This window comes from Salmo trutta, chromosome 13 (genome assembly GCF_901001165.1).
Source record: "Salmo trutta chromosome 13, fSalTru1.1, whole genome shotgun sequence".
Classification (NCBI taxonomy): domain Eukaryota; kingdom Metazoa; phylum Chordata; class Actinopteri; order Salmoniformes; family Salmonidae; genus Salmo; species Salmo trutta.
The window spans coordinates 56,882,224-56,907,660 of record NC_042969.1 but is presented as its reverse complement, the minus strand read 5'-3'; the positions used below and the strand labels follow the sequence as shown (position 1 = coordinate 56,907,660).

General features: G+C 44.3%; 2 protein-coding genes across 7 annotated transcripts in view; both read left to right on the top strand.

Moving 5' to 3' along the window:
- Positions 1–824: 824 nt before the first annotated feature.
- On the top strand, positions 825–10,963 carry zgc:85932 (CysPc and EFh_PEF_CAPN13_14 domain-containing protein). Of its 2 annotated transcripts, none has more exons than XM_029772737.1 (20): positions 825–1,323; positions 2,393–2,462; positions 4,702–4,820; positions 4,984–5,117; positions 5,380–5,551; positions 5,681–5,752; positions 5,939–6,030; positions 6,134–6,208; positions 6,298–6,461; positions 6,651–6,808; positions 6,994–7,202; positions 7,888–7,930; positions 8,048–8,137; positions 8,238–8,298; positions 8,617–8,681; positions 9,073–9,141; positions 9,441–9,519; positions 9,685–9,801; positions 10,032–10,090; positions 10,278–10,963. In XM_029772737.1, exons 1-20 carry the CDS (start codon positions 1,075–1,077, stop codon positions 10,302–10,304), a joined length of 2,124 nt encoding a protein of 707 aa, XP_029628597.1. In that variant the 5' UTR covers positions 825–1,074; the 3' UTR covers positions 10,305–10,963. The 2 variants fall into 2 exon arrangements, with proteins under 2 accessions (XP_029628597.1, XP_029628598.1); XM_029772738.1 differs by lacking the exon at positions 825–1,323 and adding an exon at positions 1,659–1,814.
- A 1,471-nt stretch (positions 10,964–12,434) lies between these two features.
- Positions 12,435–25,437, top strand: part of LOC115206123 (alpha-actinin-4) — a 42,169-nt gene continuing 29,166 nt past the window's right edge. For 3 of the 5 annotated variants that reach the window (XM_029772732.1, XM_029772734.1, XM_029772736.1), the window contains exon 1: positions 12,436–12,775. In XM_029772732.1, coding sequence (XP_029628592.1) covers positions 12,641–12,775 — 135 coding nt within the window. In that variant the 5' untranslated portion in view covers positions 12,436–12,640. Of the gene's footprint in view, positions 12,776–25,437 lie in introns of all 5 variants that reach the window. The other 2 variants (XM_029772735.1, XM_029772731.1) reach the window with 2 other exon arrangements.

Genomic DNA, 25,437 nt, shown 5'->3' with positions numbered 1-25,437 from the left:
AGCATGCAAATGGATATCAACGGTGAGCATTTGCCCACTGAAGTCGTTTTGATGCTGAACTGCAGTTAGATCAAGACCATGGTGAGGACGACGAGCACGCAGATGAGATTCAATGAGACGGTTTCTGACAGATTTACATTTACATTTACATTTAAGTCATTTAGCAGACGCTCTTATCCAGAGCGACTTACAAATTGGACATCATGCAGAAATGTTTGCGCAAACCCACAGTTTCATCAGCTGTCCGGGAGGCTGGTCTCAGACGATCCCGCAAGTGAAGAAGCCAGTTACACTGGTCTGCGGGTGTGAGGCCGGTTGAAGGGTACTGCCAAATTCTCTAAAAGGACGTTGGAGGTAGCTTATGGACGAAAAATGAACATTAAACTCTCTGACAACGCCTCTGGTGGACTTCATGCAGTCAGCATGCCAATTGCACGCTCCCTCAATTTGAAACATTGTGTTGTGATAAAACTGCACATTTTAGAATAGCCTTGTATGGTCCCCAGCACAAGGTTCACATGTGTAATGATCATGCTGTTTAATCAGCTTCTTGATACGCCACAACTGTCAAGTGGATGGATTATCTTGGCAAAGGATAAATTATCACTAACAGGGATGTAAATGAATGTGTGCACAACATTTGAGAGAAATAAGCTTTTTGTGCATATGGAACATTTCTGGTATATTTTATTTCAGCCCATGAAACATGGGACCAACACTTTACATGTTGCGTTTATATTTTTGTTCAGTTGATATGGTTTGGGGGCATCATGCAATGATTTATGAATCATGAGATTGCGCATGCAAGCGACACTTTCGAAGGCTGCACAGGTGAGTTACAGTGCAGTAATGAGGGTGTGGCCAATGGCCATTTTGACCAGGTAAATCGGTTCATGACTACAAAGTCAGAACACTCTAGAAAAGTTGGTACGGTAACTCCTGGATAAGAATTTAAAAGTGGGTAGAGCAATAGCGTTTAAAAAGTTGTAGGGTTTCTCTGCATGCACACTATTTTAACTCCACAACAAACAGCCTATCGGTTTTGTAAGGACATTCAGAAAGAATTGCGACGGTATGAGTGACAGTAATGAAAAGAAGACTCCGGTCGCAGAAATAGGTACAGCAGAGGCAACGACGGAAGATCTCGGAAGCTCGTTTACCTCCAAACGGTGGCTTTCGTCATTTATCGCTGACAAGCCTACTCCAGTTCCTCATAAACATGGTAACGGCGGTAATTCAATGGAGGATGGGTTGTTCGTGGACCACGACTTTCCAATGGGAGATATGCTTCTTCAACCCGCCATGGAATGGAGACGACCAAAGGTAGCGCAGTATGATATTGTTATAACATAAACAAATAAAAAAGAATTAACGAAAATACTTAATTTAAATGGAAACCTTAATCTCTTACAAAATAAGTGTGTATTAATAAAACCATCGGACATACCATGTTATGTATAATTGCAATACACTGTGAGTGTGATATATTTTTGCATTGACAACAGGGGTGGACGGATGTCTCTTCTGGACAGTTATTTTCAATGCATGACAAATGCAAGTTTTTAGGGGTGTGTCATATACTTCTCTTTCAGGTCGTATAGACGTGTTAAGAATCATGCATGCACTGACAACCGCCATAAAAATACACCCACAGATGCAGATTAGATTTGTGTGGGTCATTTTTGGTATAGGGTTTAGCTTTTGTAACCCACATGTCAATGAAGTGGTGAGAAAGTCGGACATTGGGTCAGTGTTCTTCCAGCCTGGCCCTGATCCACAGGGTGCGCATCAAGCTCCAGATGACTGAATCATAGGTGGGTGCTATTCATTATCAGATGGGTCAGAAAACCAGCAGGCTCCAGACCTCATAGGGTAAGAAAGAGTTGATAGCCCTACTATTGGACAATGCTTTATGAGTACAGGCCCTGGATTGAAGACTACTGCATTAGGGCAGGACAAGGTCATAGAGATTTTACCCTCAGAAGGCATTGTCAAGCTGTCATGAGAGCCAAGTCTGTTCGGCTGGTTTTTGTCATAAAGACACAAAGTTCTCCTTACCTACCTCATACATGTTGCATTTGCTTTGTTACTCTCCATTGAAGATGGAGTCTTAGGTCAACAATGCCCGTCACCGTGTATCTTTGCACTTTTTTCAGTTTATTTATCAATGGTAGGCCTAGTAGTGTTCAGTCAATCATAAATAAAACACTGTAAAAAGAAACAGCTATGAGTGAGGACAGGTGGGTTAAAGTCTCTACACTACTTTAGATCATGTAAACCGAGTATGTCCCTGGTATGTGGCTATCCTCTTCATCTTACCCAGTAAAGGGGACACTCAGCTAAAAGTTTGTTAAGAGGCATGTTGTGTCTTGCTTTCTCTCCCCTCTCCCAGGATATCTGCCCTTCAGCACATTTCATAGTGGATGGAGCAACACGTATGGACGTGTGTCAGGGAGTTCTGAGTAAGTAGAACGAATGCCGTGTGTATGTTGCCCGAAGCAGTGGCTTTCCACCTGCCTCCTTACATATTAAGGGCTTGTTCAATCTGCATCGCAGAAGTTCAGCTTTGCAGCGTGATTGCCTTTAAATGTCAATGTTCCCGCTTTAGTGGAGGCTGCGTTCACCGTAAACACTGCATATGTCTGCTCAATCAGAAATTACCTTCAAATGTCTATTGTGGAATCTGTAATGCTTAAGCTTTACAGATTGAATAGAGCCCTTAGTCTTGTTTCCAACAATTGCAGTACCACAATAAGCTGGGGTACGGTTGATCTGTTTCCTTATTACCCAAAGTTTTCTCCCATTGATGGCAATGACGTGTCTTTGGCATCATTCAAGTGAAGACTGTTATTTTATCAAATCAATTCTCAGTAATTAGTATTGTTATGTGATTAAACTAATCATGTAAATGTAATTAACTGGGAAGTCAGGGCACCAAGGAAAATCTTCAGATTACAAAGTTATAATTTTCCATATAACTCTTCAGATATTTTAATATCTGATCAATTAGTCTTCTAATGAATGAATTATTCTTTACCTCACGTTAGTCTCATTCCAAACGTTGTAAATTGTTGGTTATCTGCACGAACCCAGCCTTTACTATGAATCATCCATACATCAATTGTTTTAATCATTTATTTACTAACTAACTAAATAATCACAGAAATGCATAAACAACCAACACAGTAGATATGGTTACAAGGAAATGATAGGGGAGGTTCCCTAGTGGGCTAAGCCGATATGACGGCTTGGTGGACAAAGGGAAGTGGGTGTGGACTGAGAAGGACGGGAAAGACAAAAATGAGTCACTACACAGTTGATAATTATATTAATTGAAATGCTTATCCTTTGCACATGAACGCTCCCTCAGTCGGGAATAATTGCAATCAATATATATTTACGCTCAGTGTGTCGTCGTGATCTCTGTTGGAATCGTCCGTCTTTCTGTTGGAAAGTTCATCCAAGCGTCTCTCTTTCGTGGTTAGAATGGATACTTCGGAGTACCATTCAAAAATGTTCTTATGGAATAGGTGTTTCGGCGGTTGTCGGTCTTCGCATGTCAGGTTGACATAATTTCTAGCTGCAGACTAGTAATTAGTATTGAAGATTTGCTCTTATTCTGTCGGGATCGATAGTCTCAGAGTTTAACCATTTCCACCCGTGTAGCCAATGCTCCACGTGGTATGGTTAGGAATTCAACAACCATTACAACCTTAGCTTAAACTGAGGTTTTTGTGGTCTTTACTCAATCCTTTGCCCCCTCAGCTGACCGAGGTATGCATTTTTTACATTTTTATTTTCCCCTGTAGCTCAGTTGGTAGAGCATGGTGTTTGCAACGCCAGGGTTGTGGGTTCGATTCCCACGGGGGGCCAGCCCAGAAAAAAAATGTATGAAATGTAAGTCGCTCTGGATAAGAGCGTCTGCTAAATGACTAAAATGTATGCGTGGTCTGAAGAGGATTTCTTCAGGTGGGGGTTTTATTCGTAGCAGTAGAAAAGGGCTGTCCTATAAGCCAGATCATGTCTGTGCTCATGGGGGCGGGCCAATGACTTAGTTAAACTTTAAAGGGAATACAATTCTCTCACATTAATGGTTTAACATAGCATTATATCATTTCATAAATAGTTTCATCTTTAATCATTCATTTTATACAACAATTAGACGCAAACCTCATAACGGAGGCACCAATATAAACAAAGTTATGGTAATGTGGCTGTATTGTCTTTCATGAGGTCACAAACATGAAACAAAACGGACCGGGTCATAGCTGGCTTCTCCACCGACCGTTTACACATTCTCCAAAACATGGATATTGTTCAGTTCTGTGATGTAGAAGCTCCTTTGTTCTACTGTGTGAATCTCTCTCTCTCTCTCTCTATACTGCGTGGCCAGGAGGAGAGAGTCTCCTCCAGGAATTTACGACCTGAGATAACAGAACCTGGGTGTAGGAAAGGAGAGCGAGGGGGATGCCACGCTCTATACCCAGAAAGGGCCACGTCATGACAGCAAAGTTCTATCCAAGAGCACAGAATGGCTTTGACATCATTAATGAATTGTATGTCTGACCTACTGTACAGTAAGCGACAGGTGGTCATCATCAAACGACTAAACATGCTCTCCCTTGACTTACCCAGTGATGTAAATGTGATATAATATACCTTTACCTGTCCCTCTGTCCTTCCCTGCTCTCTGTTGATTAGATGACTGCTGGTTCCTGTCTGCGGTGGCATCCCTCTCAATGCATCGCCCGCTGTTGGAGCGGGTGGTGCCCAATGGGCAGAGCTTCCAGGAGGGTTACAATGGCAGCTTTTACTTCCAGGTCAGTCTCAGGACATTAAACACACCTAATTAGGCTGTACAGTATTTGTCAAGGGTTGTTGAATTTGCACTCCTGTTTATAGGAGATATGGGCGAATGACTATTTAGTTGGAGTTTGTTGATGCCTATCCCTGAGATTAAAATGAAAACCTGTCTGTCTATAGTTCTGGCAGTATGGCGAGTGGGAGAAGGTGAAGGTTGATGACCTGCTGCCTACGCAAAAGGGCAAGCTGATCTACCTGTGCTCCTCAGAGAAAAGAGAGTTCTGGAGTGCTCTGTTGGAGAAGGCCTACGCCAAGTCAGTGTTTGCCTGTCTCTGCGATCTTTGGTGTTCTATGCATGCTGTTTTTTCTGCTATCCTGTCTCACACACACACACACACACACACACACATTGTCTTTGTGGATGCAAGGATTTGATATTTTAACTCCGTGTTTGTCTAGAACTGCATGTCAACATCATTCTATCTTGTCAGTGTAATTACCTCCTGCATGTGTCCACTGCACTAGAATGCTGCTCTGATCTCAATCTTACCTGTTGTGATTGACCCTCTCTGTCAGGCTGAAGGGGGGCTATCAGGCCCTGAACATGGGCTTCCCCCACGAGGCCATGGTGGACATGACAGGGGGCATAACGGAGGTGCTGACTGTGGCTTCTCTGCCCAAGGACCTGGCAGCCTTCCTCAAGGCCATTCTGGCCAAGGGAGCACTCATCAACTGTGCCAATTGTCAGGTGTGTGTGTCACAGCTCCATCTTTCTGATGGAATAATCTTTCTATGTCTATTAGGATTCAAACCCACTCCTATAATTGTATCAGTGAGCACATTAACATATGTTGTGCGTGGGTTGATTTTCCCACAGGGCCCCCTTGAGCAGAGGAATGAGTTTGGAATCCTGTTCAGACATGCCTACTCTGTAACCGGGCTTGAAAATGTAAGACTACCCGCCTCTGTTGTCAAATGCACTCTCCAATTCATGACTGCACACCAAGTCCAAAGTGTCCAAATGCCACCAGCCAAAACCTGCACACATTCAGTGGAGTTGTGTTTCCTGTGTTTGATAGTTAAATAGGTTTTCAGTTTGGGTGACTCTGTCTCTCTCACTCCTCCACTCCCTCAGGTGAAGACCAAGTATGGGACTGTGGAGCTGGTCCGTGTTCACAACCCCTGGGGAAAGATGGAGTGGGAGGGACCCTGGAGTGACATGAATGGGTTAGCTAGCTATTAACCCATGAATCATACCATTAACCCATTAATCATATCATTACGTGTGTGGGGGGGGGACAGGTTCCTCAGTGTGTTTGTCTGTCCACAGGCCTGAGTGGAGTCATGTCCGTGAGGAGGAGCAGAAGCGTCTGGACAGGGTTCAGAAGGAGGACGGGGAGTTCTGGTAAGTGGACCTCTCTTCATAGACTCTCCCTTTGTGTCTGTACTTCACCTGTTCTCATATATTAATAACATCTCTCTCTCCTCACTCAGGATAGCAGTGTCAGACTTCCGTCAGAACTTTGAGTCGATGGAGGTGTGTCACCTGAGTGAGGAGACCCTGAGCGAGCCGGGCGCCACACAGAGGCCATGGAACTGCACAATGCATCATGGGAGCTGGGTACCACACATCTCCGCCGGCGGCTCTCCCAAAGGGGGTAGGAAAAGGCACGATGCTACTGACACACACAACTATGAAATAAAAATGAATTCAGTCATACATAATCAGAGAAGGAATAGATTGATATCCATGTGTGTGTCTTATTGTACATACATCGTGTGTGTGTGCCTTATTGTACACACATCGTGTGTGTCTTATTGTACATACATCATCTGTGTGTGTCCAGGCTGGTTCTGGCAGAACCCTCAGTTTCACTTGACCCTGCTGGAGGAGGACGATGACCCCAGTGACCCTGAGCTGACCTGTTCCTTCCTAGTGGCCCTCATGCAGAAGCACCAGAGACTCAGAGGAGTCCACCTGGGCATCGGCCTGGATATCTACAAGGTACATCTGCACATGAATGTATGCAGACATACACACGCAACAGGAAATACAACCAGAGTAGATTTAAATGAGCCACACTAAATATGAGAGAGAAAAGAAGTGAGGGAATATTTGAGTGTGGCAGAATTTTTCTCAGTGTGGAAATGTGTGTATGTACCCTACCGTATCCACCCCTCTCTTCCCAGGCTGGCTCAGAGTGCTCTTACCTGTCCTCTTTGGACCTGAGCTTGCGCCGCCCACTCATCAGCACCCAGGGTTACGCCCAGCGAACGGAGGTTGTGATTCGTGGTCGCCTGGCGCCTGGCCATTATATCATCATCCCCTCCACCGCGGATACCAATCAGCAGGGAGAGTTCATCCTGCGGGTGTTGACAGAAAAGGGCAACAATGCGACGTGAGTGGACCAGTCCATGACTGGATGTTGGAGGCAGAGATACCTATGATAATTGTTAGTTTCACGGCACTCAGTCAAGAAAAGGCTGTCTAAATTACACTGAGTTTACAAAACATTAAGAACACCTACTCTTCCCATGACAGACTGAATCCAGGTGAAAGCTATGATCCCTTATTGATGTCACTTGTTAAATCCACAGTCGGTGTAGATGAAGTGGAGGAACTGTTTCCTTGAGACATACACAATCCTTTAGTCATGGATTGTGTATGTGTGTTATTCAGAAGGTGAATGAGCAAGACTAAAGATTTTAAGTGCCTTTCAACGGGGTATGGTGGTAGGTGCTCCGGTTTGAGTGTGTCAAGAACTGCGTCACTGCTGGGTTTTTCACGCTCAACAGTTTCCCATGTGTATCAACAATGGTCCACCAATCAAAGGACATCCAGCCAACTTGACCTTGGGAAGCATTGGAGTCAACATGGGCCAGCATCCCTGTGGAACACTTGACACCTTGTAGAGTCCATGCCCTGACGAATTGAGGCTGTTCTGAGGGCAAAAGGGGATGTGACTCAATATTAGGAAAGTGTTCCTAATGCTTTGTACACTCGGTATGTATGTTATCCACCAATTTAAAAGGTCTGTTTTTCAAATTAAACCGTATGATTCTGTATTTTCTTTGTGTTTGCAGGCCAGCTGAGAAGCCCGGCACTGAAGTAAACTCCCCCACAAAGGTAGAAGTCATTGATTGCATTGAAGTCCAAAGTATCCACAATCCAACACCCCCTGTTTCCATTAGTATGAGTTTTCGTGATATGACTAAATGGATCATCCTGTGTGTTCCACTGTAGATCTCCCTCTTGCAGCCCTCCTTTCCACACCTGTCGGCTCTGCCCTCTCTTGAAGCCACACGACAGCTCTTTAAGAAGCACCGCAACACGGTGAGAACACCTCATGTAGTAGGTTCCATGTAAACTGTTCCATTCTAGCCTAAGATGTGCAATATTTACTTTCAAAACTTTTTTTCTAACCTCCCAACAGAAAGGAGAGTGTCGACCTTTGGAGCTTCTCAACCTGCTTACCGAGGCCATAAAAGGCGGAGGTAAGGGTTTGGCTCCAAAAATGGACCGCTATCGTCCCTCAAAAATGGGAGCTAAGACACACCTTTGATTACCATGTACACACTTCCCCTTTACAACAGCTTGTTATAATGGCATCTGTCAAGCAGTAGCCATTGCTTTGCCAACATGCACCTGGAAAACTGTACGAATCCCTCTACTGATTTAGTCTTCCATAAGCCATAACCACTGTGGGAACATTCAGGAAGTAGTGATGTCACTGCAGGAGGAAGTCTTAACTGTTCCTAACTGACGGTTTGTCTGTGTGGCTTCCTGCTCTCTTCCTGGGCTGTGTCCTGCAGTGCTGGCGGGGAGCGAGAAGAAGCTGGTCCTGGAGCACTGCAAGAGCTTTGTGGTCCTCATGGATGTATCCTTTCTCTTGGAGAAAAAAATACGTATGGCTGAACCAGTCTGCATCGAGTCTCAGCATGGCTATATGGTCAGTAGTTTATATAGATCAATCAACATGTTAATATAGGTTAAATATATACCAGATTCTGGTGTAGCGGTCTAAGCTCACATATACCCCCTGGTTATGGGGGTTCGAGCCTCGGCTAGGCCGACTGTTTGAAGATCATAGCTCCCCAAAAAAGGGCTATGTAATGTGGAACGTTACACACTTGCCATGTATGTACATAGACATACAAAGGTAGGGTAACTTGTCCACCATGACCTCACTTGGTCTGCTGATCTACCAAGACCTTAATTGTGCCATGCATTTTTGATGGACCATTTCCTTGACTGCAGCATCAACCCAGAGTCGGGGCTTAGCTCAGCTGGACTGGCAGGGGTTCCAGACACTGTGGGACAAGATCAGGAAATGGACGGTAAGGTCTAAACCATACTAAGCCATCTGTCAGTGGAAGGTTTACAATTTCAATCACTCTGTTCTTTCAATATGATAAGATTGGGCGGTAGTTTGATTGGCTAAAGCATGCTTTGTGACTTTGAAGTCTAATTATGATTGGCTAAAGGAAATATAATAGTGATCCATGACTTCTCTGATTCATGTGACTGAGCTAATTCAATAATCATACGACCCTTTCCGATGCATGCGAAGTGATTTGAGTTATATTTGTCTGAAAATATTATTCAGCCATGCTGGTCTTGGTCTTCCACTTAACAGGACATATTCTTGACGTTTGATAAGAACAAATCCCAGTTGCTGGAGTACCCTGAAGTCTCACCTGCCTTGAAAGCTGCGGGTAGGATGCACTTATGATATAATGGCAAGCTTCCAATAGGTGCCTTTTTAGGGGGCGCCAAAACGCCACTCTTCATGTTCAGTCCCTATTGGTCCACATGAACATTATACCAACAGGTTATGTGGTTGAACATGAGTTGATATGCGTTCATCTGGTCTGGTCTAGGCATGGGGGTGGATGACTTCGTCCTGCAGCTGATTGGCCTGCGCTACACGGAGCCAGACATGACAATCAGTTACCCCGGTTTCCTTTACCTGCTGATGAAACTGGACAGCATGATCCGTAAGGGAGGGCATGGGTGTGGTCCAACAAAGACTGAAAATAGGAATTTAGGAAGACTGATTGATGTGGGATTTTAAATGATTGAAGAGGAATACAAGAAAGATTGGAATGTGTTACTTTTGGGGTGCACTTAGAATAAACTAATAATCACACAAGAAATGTTGTGTGTTTGGATGTGCATTTGTATGTAGGATATTTGGTTTTATTCATCATGTTTGCTCCATTCACAGATAAATTTCAAGCCTATGACATTGTGGGAATGGGGACCATATCAGTCAGCTACAGACAGGTAAGAGCATACAGGACAGATGATCCAAACCTGCTCTTTTTCTCACAGCCTAGTAAACATGCAGAATAGGGCAGACTTAAAATGAATGAAAAGGCAGCTTTTGCATATGATCACACATCCATAATGGCTTGGATAGCCATTTTAATTAAATATTGATTTGTTGTCTCACCCTTTTTCTGATTTGTAGTGGCTCCACATGACGATGTACAACTGACCCGGTCTCACTGGATTTCATCCCCTCCGCCAGCTCAACTGGTTTTTGTTGCAGCATTGTTTTAAATGAAAAGTTACAGTAGATCTATTTTGCAATAACGACTTTCAATTATTTGTGCCGAACATCAGATTTTAGCAACTAAGTGCATGCTGTAATTCTGTTTTCACTTTCTGTTGACTTCTTTTCAGCAGGGAATGTTTTGAAAAATGTATGTTCTGCAGAGAGACCTTGACTTTGGTGTGTGTAAATATCTGCTTCAAATGCGGGATGGCCTTGTTTTATGAATAGTGGGGGAAAAGCACATGACAGAACCAGGGGTACTGTGGCAAACATTCAAGCAATTTCCTGTTGTGCCATTATTACACGAGTGTTTAAATAACTGACTGATTTAAGAAGCTAAAAATGTAGCTTGAAGTACAGCTGCTAATTTTGTACTCAACACACACACACACAAACCCCAGACTTATTAAACAATGTAAAATAACTGGAATTAGGATCAGTAAACATTGATATCAAAGGAGAACAGGTGTAGATGCACACCTTTGAATTAATTGTCCTTTTCCCCATGTATTAGCTTCACCTGCAACAGGCTTTTTGAATAAGGAAATGCCAAATCTAGGTCTGTCATTACAATTAAATATAATTCATTAGAAAATGGATATGAAGCTTTGATGTGTAATCATTTAACCTTGACTTTGTTCACACCACAATGATTCCTTATAGTAATGGGGATGGAGTCCAATGCCCATGGGATTTCTGTATATCAGAAAACGATTAGGAATGTGGCAGTCATGAAAACATTAGAGGGCTAGGGGGGTCTGCGATGATTCATATGGTATATCAGGCCTCGCTGATGATAATTGGCGTGGACACAGTTGGAGCGTGACCTACTTAATGTAGTGTCTGGTCATGTCAGCCAGATCCAGCATATCAAATTTGAATGGTAAATATAAGCCACTTTACACACAAGCTTTCAAACAAAATGATAGGCCTAAGGGAATTTCATACGGTTTTGGTTTCGATGCACCTGCATGTAGGACTATTGATTTGGGCACCAGTGAGATGGCATAGGCTCTCTACGAGGGGACAACAAAAATCTGAGGAGGGTAACCACCAATGGGCGCACTGGCTAAATGATTAATGGTGTAGCATGTCCTCATTAATATTACATAAAATGGGTGGTCTTGTTATAGGCTCCATATGATTCGTGTCTTGCAAGAAGAAGCATTGTAGAATGTTGTAGATAGAAATGACACGAATAACGCTCACGCGATTCCATATTATACATGTAAGAGAGGCATGTTTGTTCAACATAGAAATACGCTATCTGAACGTTCCAAAAGGTTGCATCCTGAAAGCGTCCATATGCAGAGTCATATATTTAGACGAATATAAGGCTCTGCCCCTGTGTAGTGTGTAGCTTGGGTTTAAAGTAACTGTCCAGATTTCTATGAGTGAAATAGTTTCCTTTCAATAGTTTTTTTTATTAAGTATGTTAAAAAGCAGCTTTTCTGTGTTGCAATGGAGTGGGCGTACCCCAACAGAATGAGATACAAGTTTGAGGTGGGGTTTTTGAAGTGTTTTTTTTCTCCAATTTATGCTTTGGCCAAATACGAGTTTTAGATGAGTCAACAACATTATTTGGATATGAGTTAACATAGTATTAACTTTTGAAAGTGACATTTTCACTGGACAGTTACTTTAATATTCTATGGATATTATAGAAGTAGTAGTTATCAGAACTATTCTCGTATAGCGCTCAAAATGTTACAGTTCGTAAATCTGTATACTGGCTACAAATTCATTTGTGCATTTTTTTTTTATTTCAACATTGTATCGTTTCAAGGGGCCAGGATAAGTTGCGTCTACATTTTGATACAATGTTTCAATTATATATTTAGCAACATGCACAGACTTCCATCTGCAATGATTTAGGTTACTTTACAAAGACATTAGGCTACATATCAGGCATAATACTTTTTAGAACATTACTTTTAGTCGGCTATACTAGAGCACATACTTAAATGATGTGCTCTCAGCCTTTTGGGGGGAAGGATTTCAACAGCTCATGAATAATAAGCATATGACTGAATATTCATGAGCTATTTGGGCCTGGCAACCTACTCTAGTTTTGTAGGAGCGGCTATTTGCTTTCGACCACACCATTCTCTCCTCGGGTGGAGATTAAGCATTCTTTTAGCCAGTATTGTCAGTGTATAGACCGGATATTTCTGACCGAACGTTGAAAGCAAAGAGTTTCCGCAACTGGGTCACATTCCCTATTATTTCTCGTTCGAGAGTCTTAGATATACCGGTAGGTTATTAGCTATCTGACTATGGTAGATTATCACGCTTCTAATAATCAAGCATCGTCTGGAGGACCAGCCGTTTACATGGACCCAAGAGAACAAGAAAATGATTGGGACCGGGACCTGCTGCTGGACCCGGCCTGGGAGAAACAGCAAAGAAAGGTAAAATGGAAGGGAGAGGTCGGGGACTGAATTTGGGCCCTGATTACCTAGCCGCTGCACCTATAAAACAACACGATTTTATACTGACTCAATGTAACGAACTTTCATGTGACCATATGGTATATGTCAAACAAGAAATGGCCTAATAAACTCTTTCCACATGCGTCATTTCGACAACAACCTGTATTTTCTCAATCGACTGAGGACAGCGATTTGTCTTAGATTTTTTTTTTTTTGGATTGAAACATTGTACTCCATCTAGTTCTGCCGTTTATGTTAGCCTGGCTTATTTTCCAGTCGATATTTCTGCCATTTTTCAAGATGGCCATAGGCATAATTTCGATGCGAGTCAAAAATAGTACAAGAAATGGTGTCCTAAAAGTGTTAAAAAGATGTTCTGGGTCGAAGCCGATAAAACACTGGTGTGTTCTCTTGTTTTTTGGAATCTACTTTCTGTCGCAGTTGAAAATAAAATATTTCCAGCTGAAAATATTTAAAAGGTTTTTAAACTCGTCTTTAATCCTTTAATGCTCGCTTGTAACTATGACCAAACCATGGAAATGTGGAGTGAGGATAATTTGAAGCAACGTTGTTTAACAGTCAGGAATTATTGAGGGTCTGTCGTGCTACACCTCGTTGTGAAAATGATTTGCATTCTTTTTAGTGGAGTGACGTCACCCGGAGTGTTATATTACAGCCCATCATTACTCAGCGTTTTAACTCTCAGCATTATTCATTCAACTAATTGATTTAGCCTAACCATGCGTTCAGCTTTACCCTTTCTGAATGTCGATCCTCTAAATAGGTTTGACTATAAAGGAAGGGAGACCAAAGTTTCCTCACAGGAACAAAAATAATCAATTATGAACAAATGACTCGGATGGCCTACAAAACGCAGGCAATAGGGGCTTCTTTCCTGAAATAACACCGCTTACTGAAGGATGTATAGCTTCTATAGATCATTTGGGAGGCGTGACATTCATAGACAGGACATTTATTTCAGAAAAGTCAGAGGGGGAACCATGGGCAAATTCCTGTGGTGTTTTCACCGCGCTGTGCCAGTTATTGCATAAAGTTAATACATGCCTCCCACCAATAATTCTGTACTTATTGTAGCCTATGTATTTAGGCCTACTGTATGTATGTGGAAATCAGACTCCAAGTGGACATCCAACATGCCACTGTGTTAGCCTACCTAAAGGGTTTTTTCCAAAACCAAAGTTTCATCCTGCTCGGTGTAGTCCAGTTTAATACACTGGTTAAAATGTAATACACTGCAGAGAGCTCCATTTCAGCTTGAGAAACATGTAATTAAGTCCAACCTAATACCAAAAAGCAGCCGCACGCCAAGACATGTTGTAATACCCAAAATTTGGTTGGAGGCCATTCTTTCTGTTTTAATTTCAATACTAGCAGGGCAATGTTGGAATGTGTGTCCATGCAATGTATCGGGATGTCAGTTAGCCAACCTACTTAAAGCAAAGGACATTCAGCCACCAAATATGTGCAAAGGGTAAAAGCCACCCCAAACTCAACCACTGTCAGTCTGATGTGATGGCCAAACTTTTTCGTACGCTGTTTGGATATGGTCTCGTCTCACGTTCAGTTTAACATATGTTTAAGATCAGTGGGAGTTTTTACGGCTCCTCATTTCCCTATATACACTGCATTATCAAAGTATCTGTCTGTTTGCATTACCGTGATTGTTGGCGGTCTGTTACAACTCGACCCCACCAAGAGAAGTGCTCTTTCTCTCCTGACCAGACTCACCCATGCCACAGTGCCCTGACTTGCATAGATTACCACACAGCCAAGGTGGGCAGTGTTCTAAGTTTCTTCCGTTCTCTCCCATTTCCCCCAAGCTGTTCATTTGACTGGCAGACTCAGTCAGTTCAGGGCTGGCTGCTTTGGTTTCTCACAAATGGCCATGGTGTTTTTAAGGAGTTGGGGCACAAAGCACTGGACTAGTGGGAGTGGCTGATTTCATATCCATGTTAAAAGAAACCGGTTGTTTCTCCTTTGTCGAGTGTGTGTTTGTGTGACTGGGGTTGATGAAGGGATAAGCAGGAAAGACTCAATTGTGGGTGTGGATACTCCTATCTCCGACCATAGAGAAACTACACCTGAGTTTCTATTGTTTTATCTGCACGAGGGCCTTCTAGCTGACCACTTTTATGCAGTTATAGACTCAGGCCCCCTGGGTGTTAAGTTTCAAGTGGTCCCTCCCTGATCTCACGTCAGTGTTTGACCTGTCATCAGCCTGGGAGCAATACTGCTGACCCTGATCTGAAATCAGCTGAATGTAAAACGACCAGGCGGCGAGGGGACAGAGCAGAATGGAATGTAACCCCTCTCCCTCGCTCCCTCTTTTCTCTCTTTCTCCCACAGCAAGAGCATGCAGGGGGAAACATTCCATTTGTGGCCCATTTATAGCTGGGGGGTCTTGTTTTTTCTCTTCCTCCCCCTGATTGAAAAAAAAACTTTTTTTTGCAGGATTGCAGATGTGGAGAATGTGGCGCGCTGGGAAAGTCCTCCAGGGCAGGCAGGCTAGCAGGGAAGTTGTGTGGCCACATATTGAGGGCTTGGCAAGGGGTGTTGTCCTACCATCTTTGGGTGCTCCCGTTTTTGAAGTGGTTGGTTGGGGGGGGGGGCGCTATTTGTGTTTTTCTGTGTCAGCCATTCTTTCTGGTCTGTTTCTCCTTCCCCCTCCTGTTTATGGGGCTACATTTTAGGGGAGTGAGGAGAGGTCCATAATGCCTTCACATGGTAGAGGCCATAGATGGGGTCTTTGAAATTGAGGAGCAACACACACACTATAATGGTGTGGCTCATGTTATTGACTTGTACATCCTGTGTATCCTCCTTATCAGTAGTACTAAAACTCTGTTTCTGTTGGGAGGTTGTCTTCTGAGCTGGTGCCAACATGCCACTGTGTTTGGCTATAAATATCATCCCCCAAATCTCATTTAGGATTGTTTAAAGCCAGGAGTCAGATATCTGCAATGTGCAGCTCTCCTACTTGAGTCTGTGGGTTCTGTCTGTACATGTGAGACAGTGTTTGTATACATCAACTTGAAGCACTGCTTGTTTGTGTGTAGGTATGTCTGTGCTTATTGGACCAGGCCCTGTGCTTTTGGGGGCTTGTAGGCAATTGGGAGAAAGGAATGTGTGTTTGGGTGTGGCGGTGTGGTCTGTGAAGAAGGGGAGGGGCTGCATTATTATGGGGAGGGGGATTTAGGAGAGAAGTTATTTCTTCCACATAGCAGAGTAATGACTGTGGGGTTTCGCCATGGGTTGGTGGTAAACACTGTTCCGTTTAAATAAACAAAGTTCCCCCTCCTGTTGCATGTTCTGGCAATTTAGCCAGTCAACACTAGTAGATTGGTTTGTGCAAAGTAATTGCATGAGCATTTTTGTTTGTTTGTCCCTTCAGTCAGCAAAGGTGTGATGTGTGTCTGGCATATGTCTATTCTGATAAAAGCCTCACCAAGGTGTCGGTGCAGGTAGTATTTTTGGCAGTGGTGGACCAGTCATTATTTAGTCTGTACCCGTGAGAAAGCCAAGCTTAGTGACGCAGGGGAGCCAGACCACAGTGCTGCTCAGCAGGGCTTTTAGCAGGCCTAGAGCACAAGACTATCTGCTGCTATTAAAAGCACCACTACTGCAATCCACTGTCTAATCATGGCCTTGTGTCTGAGACTCTAATTCAATTGTAATAGATACTGATCTAGGCATTTTATTTGTATGTATTCTAATGCAGAAGTGGGCTAAGTTATCTTGCAGGCTATATAACCCGTACATACTACGACAGGGGCAAGCAACCCTGTTCCTGGAGTGCCACAGACACCACACCTGACCAACTGAGCTAATTGGTCAGTTCAGTGATTGCCTAAATTCATCATTCATCACACCTGGTCTTCCTGGTCAGTTAAATCAAAACATGCCTGTGCCACTCCAGGACCTGGGTTGCCTACCCCTGTACTATGAGACGTTTTCAACCTGAACTACAGAAAACGATCTTGCTTTAGTGAGAAATGGCAGTTGCCAACAGTGCGTTTGTCTAGCTAACTCTACCACAACACTCATAGTCAAACACCAAAGTGAAGTACCTGAAATACCATCCTCTAGCACAGCCTGCCAGGTTTCACTAGATATCATGTGCATCTCTGTCAATTGACCCATGTTACTGGTCTTGCCAAGTGGCACCACCCCTGCAGCAGTAGATGTGCTGGAAGTTAACCCTGGCCTGAACCCTACACAACATCTGTCCCATAAATCCACTGAAAGCCCTTCAGGAAAGACTGGCTGGATAAAAGGCTGGTTCTGAGATTTCATATCCAGTCAGTGTCAGTCCACAGAGAGACTGTTACTGGGAGCAGATGTGCAGAGAGACTACTTTGTACTTTACATTAAGATGTTGCTTCAGAGAAACATGCTGTCTATTTGTATGTGTCAACTGTTAGAGCAAGCTGAAGGCTTTCATCTCTGCTATTGGAAAGGCTCATCCACAGTTTAACCTTGCCATTTGGGCTGGTAGAATACCTTCTACAGCTACGCAGTCCACCTGAATTCACAATGAACCAGAGACCAGTTACTTTTAAAGGTGATCTTTGACTGGGTCATCACTCCTGGGGCATGCTATCAATGGACAGCTCTATCCAAAGTACCACATCAGTGATACTGTTCAAGCAGTTACAGTCCACTGCTATACCATTTGGTAAGGATCTGCCTTGGGCCACGCCCTTTTAAAGTTGACTCGTCTTTGAAAAGATTCTACCACTGACTCCATCCTCCCACTGACTTGTCATTGAGTTTTTAATGTATCTAGTGTTTGTTTAACCGCAGGACTTGGTGTCTGAGCTGCATCAAGCTCTGGTAGCAGGCTGCCCCCTGACATGATCCCACCCTTATCCCAGCTGGATCAGGGGGCTTAATAAGAACATGGCTCTGGTGGAAGGGCTAAGGAGGATCAGGAAGGCATGGCCAGAGACACACAGTATTGGTAAGCCTTTTGGTCAGTGGCTTTCCATAGCTGTGGAGAACACTGCTCAAGGTTAACCTTGAGCTGAAGGGCACAGTCCCAACGAGCTACTTTTCAGATCCGTTTGGATAGAAGTGATGCGAGGGTTGGCTTATAAACTTCAGGTTTGATTGGTTTAACCGTCGCTCAGCAGGGTTTGTGTCGAGACCGGGTGGTCTGGATGGATGTGGTTTGATCTGATGAACCTGCTGGTGGCGCTCCTAGCAGGTGTGTGTATTAACAACCAAACAAAACAGCCTTGAGTGAACAGGCTTAGCTGCCAGTCAACAGTACACATAAACACATACTGTTATCTCTGTATGGTTAGTGGTAGGCTCCTCCTACCCTGTAGCCATAAGGGGAGGTTGTAGAGAGAAGCAGCTCTTTCAAGTGTTTTCTCTGAGGCCCTCATTTCTATTGTGGCTTCTTGTTTTATTATTAAAGACTCTGGTAAGTGGGGCACAGTGTGAGAGAGGGTCTCGAAACTAAGCGTGTTGGGATTTGTTAATGGGATGTTGTTAATTGCCCCCAGCCCTTGGAAAAGTGCAGAAACCCACCAACACAGTGTTTGTCTGACTGTGAACCTCTGGTGGTTGCATGCGGGGAAAGTGCAATTTTAAATATTACAGCGCGACCCAGCAGCTACTAGGCCAACCCAGAGTCATGTCGCCGTCCGTCAGTTCGAGGTTTCACCCTGCACCCAGTCAGAGAGGGCACAGAGAGAACCAGCCACAGCAACACTTTCTCTCTCCTTGGCCCATTGTTTGCATATAATGTCTGCAGCGCCACTGAAAGACTCTTAAGTGTACAGGGCCCAGACAAAAGACTGTTTGTAAGAGGATTAGAGCGCGGCCCACGGAAATACACAGGCTTATTTTTAAGATTTAGGCTATATATTTTTATTTTTTGGCCAGCAGCCGGTTGGATTTCGACTTCATCACCAAGCCAGTGCAGTTTAACATTTTGGCCATGTGGTCGGGTCCTCATGTGGGAGGTGCTCTTTCTAGTCAGGCATTTACAGAGGCGTACTGGCAGATCGTCAGGGAGGGAGAGAAATGCCTGGCTTTTTTTTATGAGTGTGTTGCAACACAAAGGCAGCTCTTCAGAGACTGTTGCTAGCGCACAGACAACCGTATAAAGACCAGAAACACACAGATACGTCAGACAGTTCATCTACTAGACTCATAAAGGTTGTCCTCTAAATTGAACGTTGAATCAACGCAAAACAAAGGGTATTCATGCTACTTTGGGCACAGGCGTCACCAACTCTCTAGTAGGAAGTGCCAAGACTACTGGCTCATCTCGTGCTGTCGATGCCCCCATTTAAACTCACGCAGTCCAATGTGCTTGTTTGTCCTAGTTCAGCCCAGTATGTGACTCCTACTAGAGTCCATCTCAAGGGAGTAGCAGGAAAGGGGAAGGAAGGCTGTTGCTTCCTTATTCAACTCCAGTTGTAGAAGTAGCCCTGAGAATCAGATCTGTGTCTTTCATTTCCACATGGTAGGAGAGATTTGGAGTCCTAAGCACAGCGTGAGGCAGAGCAGAGTGGGAGCTAATAGAGAGTGATGATTGTTGTTCACCAGAGGAGAATTGCCCTTGAGGTGTCCCTGCTCCTGAACCAGTCCTCTTAGTGGCTAACCTGCAGGGTGAGAGAAGAGGAAAGAACTTTGGGTGGTTTTTTTTCTATCTCTGTCTGTAGTGTGACCTGCCTTTCCCTGTGTGTCACCGGCCAGCTGACAGAGGGCCCTATCACAGCAGGCCCAGGGTGTGCATCATAAACAGCAAAAAAAGAAACGTCCTCTCTGTCAACTGTTTATTTTCAGCAAGCTTGAGTAAATATTTGTATGAACATAAGATTCAACAACTGAGACATACACGTCTGTGGAACTTGTTCAGTTTGACTAACAGAAATAGAATAATGTGTCCCTGAACAAGGGGGGGGGGGGGGGGGTCAAAATCAAAAGTTAGTCAGTATCTGGTGTGGCCACCAGCTGCATTAAGTATTGCAGTGCATCTCTTCCTCATGGACTGCACCAGATTTTCCAGTTCTTGCTGCGAGATGTTACCCCACTCTTCCACCAAGGCACCTGCAAGTTCCCGGACATTTCTGGGGGGAATGGCCCTAGGCCTCACCCTCCGATCCAACAGGTCCCAGACATTCTCAATGGGATTGAGATCCGGGCTCTTCGCTGGCCATGGCAGAACATTGACATTCCTGTCTTGCAGGAAATCACGCACAGAATGACCAGTATGGCTGGTGGCATTGTCATGCTGGAGGGTCATGTCAGGATGAGCCTGCAGGAAGGGTACCACATGAGGGAGGAGGATGTCTTCCCTGTAACACACAGCATTGAGATTGCCTGCAATGACAACAAGCTCAGTCCGATGATGCTGTGACACACCGCCCCAGACCATGACGGACCCTCCACCTCCAAATCGATCCCACTCCAGAGTACAGGCCTCAGTGTAACGCTCATTCCTGCGATGATAAACGCGAATCCGACCATCACCCCTGGTGAGACAAAACTGCGATTCGTCAGTGAAGAGCACTTTTTGCCAGTCCTGTCTGGTCCAGAGACGGTGGGTTTGTGCCCATTGGTGACGTTGTTACCGGTGATATCTGGTGAGGACCTGCCTTACAACAGGCCTACAAGCCCTCAGTCCAGCCTCTATCCGCAATAGGCTGAGAGTCTGAGCACTGATGGAGGGATTGTGCGTTCCTGGTTTAACTTGGGCAGTTGTTGCCGTCCTGTACCTGTCCTGCAGGTGTGATGTTCAGATGTACCGATCCTGTACAGGTGTTATTACACGTGGTCTGCCACTGCGAGGACGATCAGCTGTCTGTCCTGTCTCCCTGTAGCGCTGTCTTAGGCTTCTCACAGTACGGACATTGCAATTTATTGCCCTGGCCACATCTGCAGTCCTCATGCCTCCTTACAGCATGCCTAAGGCACGTTCACGCAGATGTTTTTCAGAGTCAGTAGAAAGGCCTCTTTAGTGTCCTAAGTTTTCATAACTGTGACCTTAATTGCCTACTGTCTGTAAGCTGTTAGTGTCTTAACGACCGTTCCACATGTGCATGTTCATTAATAGTTTATGGTTCATTGAACAAGCACGGGAAACAGCGTTTAAACCTTTATGATGAAGATCTGTGAAGTTATTTGGATTTTTATGAATTATCTTTGAAAGACAGTGTCCTGGAAAAGGGACGTTTCTTTTTTTGCTGAGTTTAGATATGTTTCCCCCCAGTGAATCCTTCCTCTCCTATACTCACTGGGGAATCACCCAACGGCCTGCATCTGTTCTCCTTCCTCAGAGCCATGCAGGCCAGGGAAGTGCACCAGACAATCTCTCGGACAAATCGAATCAAAGCCCCCAAAGGCATTCTTAAACGAGAGAGATTTTAACAAAGAGCGCTCTGTACAGGGGCCCTCCACTGCAGCAGTGTACTGGAAAGCCTAACGACCTGCAGCAGCGTAGCCCCAGACAGACAGATGTGTGAATGAACGCCTCAGTGTGCAAGCGTTGACACCACCGGTGAGAAGAACAGTGTGTGTTGTTCTGTGGTCGCAGTGTAATATGTTGGAAACTTGTCATAGATTTCATGCTGTGCTTGTGTGCCACGCAGTACCACTCTTCTTTTAATTGTTGTTGATCTTGTTCAGTCTCTCTCTGAGCTGTACACATCTAAGTCTTTGGCATTACTCTACTTCCATGCTCTTTATGGACTAGGCCAGTGTAATTCATTTCCAGCATGTAAGAATGTGAACATATCAGTATCCGATGCTAACATAGGACTGGTCCACGCAGCAGCCCGGGGGGGGGGGGCTCCAGTGCATTACGAAAGTCATTAACAGGGGATTACACTCAACGGCCTTGTGATATCCCCCACCTGCATGTATGGTGGTACCCCCCCCGGCTTAGCACCCCAGGCCTACTGACTCTGTGGGGGTCAATCTGAGACAGGCTCATTGAATCAAATACTCTTAGACCGGGTGGAGGGGTGGGGGTTGGGTTGGGGTGGGTGGGTGTGTACTAGAGGTCGACCCATTTATGATTTTTCAACACCGATACCGATTTATTGGAGGACCAAAAAAAGCGATACCAATTAATCGGCTGATTTTTAAATAAAAAAATATATTTTATTTATAGAATTTTTTTTAAAATATATATTTGTAATAATGACAATTACAACAATACTGAATGAACACTTATTTTAACTTAATGTAATACATAAATAAAAATAAATTTTGTCTCAAATAAATAATGAAACATGTTTGGTTTAAATAATGCAAAAACAGTGTTGGCGAAGAAAGTAAAAGTGCAATATGTTCTTATAGGCACTGTAGTATTGCTAGCCTAATCTCCGGAGTTGATAGGCTTGAAGCATTGCGAAGAGCTGCTGGCAAACGCAGGAAAGTGCTGTTTGAATGAATGCTTGCAAGCCTGCTGCTGCCTACCACCGCTCAGTCAGACTGCTCTATCAAATATCAAATCATAGACTTAATTATAATATAATAAACACACAGAAATACAGGCCTTAGGTCATTAATATGGTCAAATCCGGAAACGATCATTTCGAAAACAAAACGTTTATTTTATTGAAATACGGAACCGTTCCGTATTTTATCGAACAGGTGGCAACCCTAAGTCTAAATGTTGCTGTTACATTGATGGTTGTGCAATGTTGATACCTAGGTGTGTGGTTAGACTGTAAACTCTCCTTCCAGACTCACATTAAGCATCTCCAATCCAAAATTAAATCTAGTATCGGCTTCCTATTTCGCAACTAAGCATCCTTCACTCATGCTGCCAAACATGCCCTCGTAAAACTGACTATCCTACCGATCCTTGACTTCGGTGATGTCATTTGCAAAATAGCCTTCGACACTCTACTCAGCAAATTGGATGTAGTCTGTCACAGTGCCATCCGTTTTGTCACCAAAACCCCATATACTACCCACCACTGCGACCTGTATGCTATTGTTGGCAGGCCCTCGCTTCATATTCGTCGCCAAACCCACTGGCTCCAGGTCATCTATAAGTCTTTGCTAGGTAAAGTCCCCCCTTATCTCAGCACACTGGTCACCATAGCAACACCCACCCGCAGCACGCGCTCCAGCAGGTATATTTCACTGGTCATCCCCAAAGCCAACTCCTCCTTTGGTCGCCTTTCCTTCCAGTTCTCTGCTGCCAATGACTGGAACGAATTGCAAAAATCACTGAAGCTGGAGACCCATATTTCCCTCACTAACTTTAAGCACCAGCTGCCACTATGGCCTATTTATTGCCTTACCTCCCTTATCTCATTTGCACACACTGTACATAGACTTTTTTTTCTATTGTGTTATTGACTGTGTTTGTTTATTCGACGTGTAACTCTGTTTGTGTCGCACTGCTTTTGGCCAGGTCGCAGTTGTAAATGAGAACTTGTTCTTAACTAGCCTACCTGGTTAAATAAAGGTGAAATAAAAAATGTATAATTGTTAAATTCTGGCTAATTAATTACGGTCTTTGATAATTAAGAAGAAATGGTCTTCACACAGTTCGCAACGAGCCAGGCGACCCAAATTGTTGCATATTGCATATACCCTGACTCTGCTTGCATTGAACGCAAGAGAAGTGACACAATTTCCCTAGTTAATATTGCCTGCTAATATGAATTTCTTAACTAAATATGCAGGTTTAAAAATATATACTTGTGTATTGATTTTAAGAAAGGCATTGATGTTTATGGTTAGGTACATTGGTGCAAAGACAGTGCTTTTTTTGCAAATGCGCTTGTTAAATCATCACCCGTTTGGCAAAGTGGGCTGTGATTCGATGATAAATTAACAGGCACCTCATTGATTATTTGAAACGCAGGACAAGCTAGTTAACTACACATGGTTGATGATATTACTAGGATAACTAGTGATTGTTAAGATTTATTGTTTTTTATAAGAAGTTTAATGCTAGCTAGCATCTTACCTTGGCTCCTTGCTGCACTCACATAACAGGTGGTCAGCCTGCCACGCAGTCTCCTCGTGGAGTGCAATGTAATCGGCCATAATCAGCGTCCAAAAATGCCGATTACCGATTATGAAAACTTGAAATTGGCCTTGCTGATTTTTAATCGGTCGACCTCTAGTGTGTACATGTGTTTATGACATGATGCAGCAGTGACCCCGGGGGGGGGGGGGGGGGGGGGGGGGGTTAGATGGGGAGGCTGGAGAAGTGGGTCGCAGTCAGTCACTCTCCTATGTCAGTCAGGGATGTGGGCTGTGGTCGAGCCAGAGATCCTGTGCCGGGTGGGTTCTGAAGGGGCTCGGTCTGCCCCCCCCTGCATGGCTCCAGAGGGGCTGAGCTCCAGGGCTCCCTCCCACTCTCACCACATCACCTGTCTGCGGAGGGGTGTGCTGTCTGGTGAGGTGTTCTCCCCCTCCTAGTATTCATAATGTTTGGGATCAGTGTTTCTGTTTAGAAAAGGCTGCTTGGATGTTTACATGTTGGGTGAGAGTTATGTGATTGTGCTCTCAACTGTGTATGGGTCTAATTAGGCAATGGCCATTTGGACAATAGTTAAGCAAGAATATTGGCATTGTGTGTGTGTGTGTGTGTGTGTGTGTGTCTAAGTGTTTGTATATGCCTGTGTTTTGGCATCCATTTTGAGTGTGTGAGTGAGCGCCTGCTGTGTGTGTGTCAGACACGTAGGGCTGTGAGTCATAAAGGGCCAGGTTGGTTGTGGAATGTCAGTCGGCGGTGGGGGCGGGTTATGAGAGGGGGGGGGTGTTCACATTCACACACATTAGATCAAACAAACATCAGGGACAGAAATGTTGTGAAAGGATGTGGGATTGTCACTTTAAGATGCTAGCCAATTTTGGAACAAATGTTTCTGTCTGAGAAATGTCCCCCCCAAGGTGTTTAAAAAAAAACACTGTTGTGTGTGTGTGTGTGCGCGCGGCGGGGGGTAGTGCACTTGGTGGTAAGCTGTTACATCATCGCCACAGTGACAGGCAGTTAAATGCGTTGCCTTATAAGGCAACGAGTGCGAGAGGCAGGCAACGACAGGAAGAGGCCGTTAATGTGACAATGCTGTCTACTGGGCCAGCCTGCCTTTCTCGTTTGGTCACATTTTCTCAGGCTCATGCTCCCTCTTTCCCTCTCTCTCCTCCACATTGGACTTTGTTCCTGCCTTTCAAAGGTTTTCTACAAATACCCCTCCCCTTCCCCTCTGTCACGTTCTGGTTTTCGTCCTTGATCTTTAAACCTTTGCCTGACTTAATGTTAATGAGAAAGGTATTTATGATTGATTATTCCACTGCCGGAAGGCTTTGGTCTTAACGTATTTCTGGTGATTTTAAACGTGCATTCACCAGATGAAACACTTTGGGTGAGTAGCGTCACGACTGTTTCATTTATAGGCCTCGGCTATGTTTCATAAAATGGGCTGTGGAATCCCATCGAGCATTCATGGTTCCTAGATTCTGATCTTGCAGACCAGACTGACTATCACTATTAGAGATGATTCCAGGCTGTGCTATTGCAGAGGCTGTGTAAGACATCTCTGACTCTGAGAACCTCCGTGGAGAAGGTGACAGATTTAGAGCAGATGAGGTGCAGGCTATTGAGGCCAGAGCTACACGTCTGCCCCAGTGGG

What these genes read in the sequence shown, in the direction of transcription:
- zgc:85932 (XM_029772737.1), top strand. Translation starts at nt 1,075, where the DNA reads ATGAGTGACAGTAATGAAAAGAAGACTCCGGTCGCAGAAATAGGTACA. An exon ending in GAAAAGGGCAACAATGCGAC is followed by an intron (nt 7,203 to 7,887) that starts GTGAGTGGACCA and finishes TTGTGTTTGCAG; the next exon opens with GCCAGCTGAGAAGCCCGGCA. An exon ending in GCTTTGTGGTCCTCATGGAT is followed by an intron (nt 8,682 to 9,072) that starts GTATCCTTTCTC and finishes GCATCAACCCAG; the next exon opens with AGTCGGGGCTTAGCTCAGCT.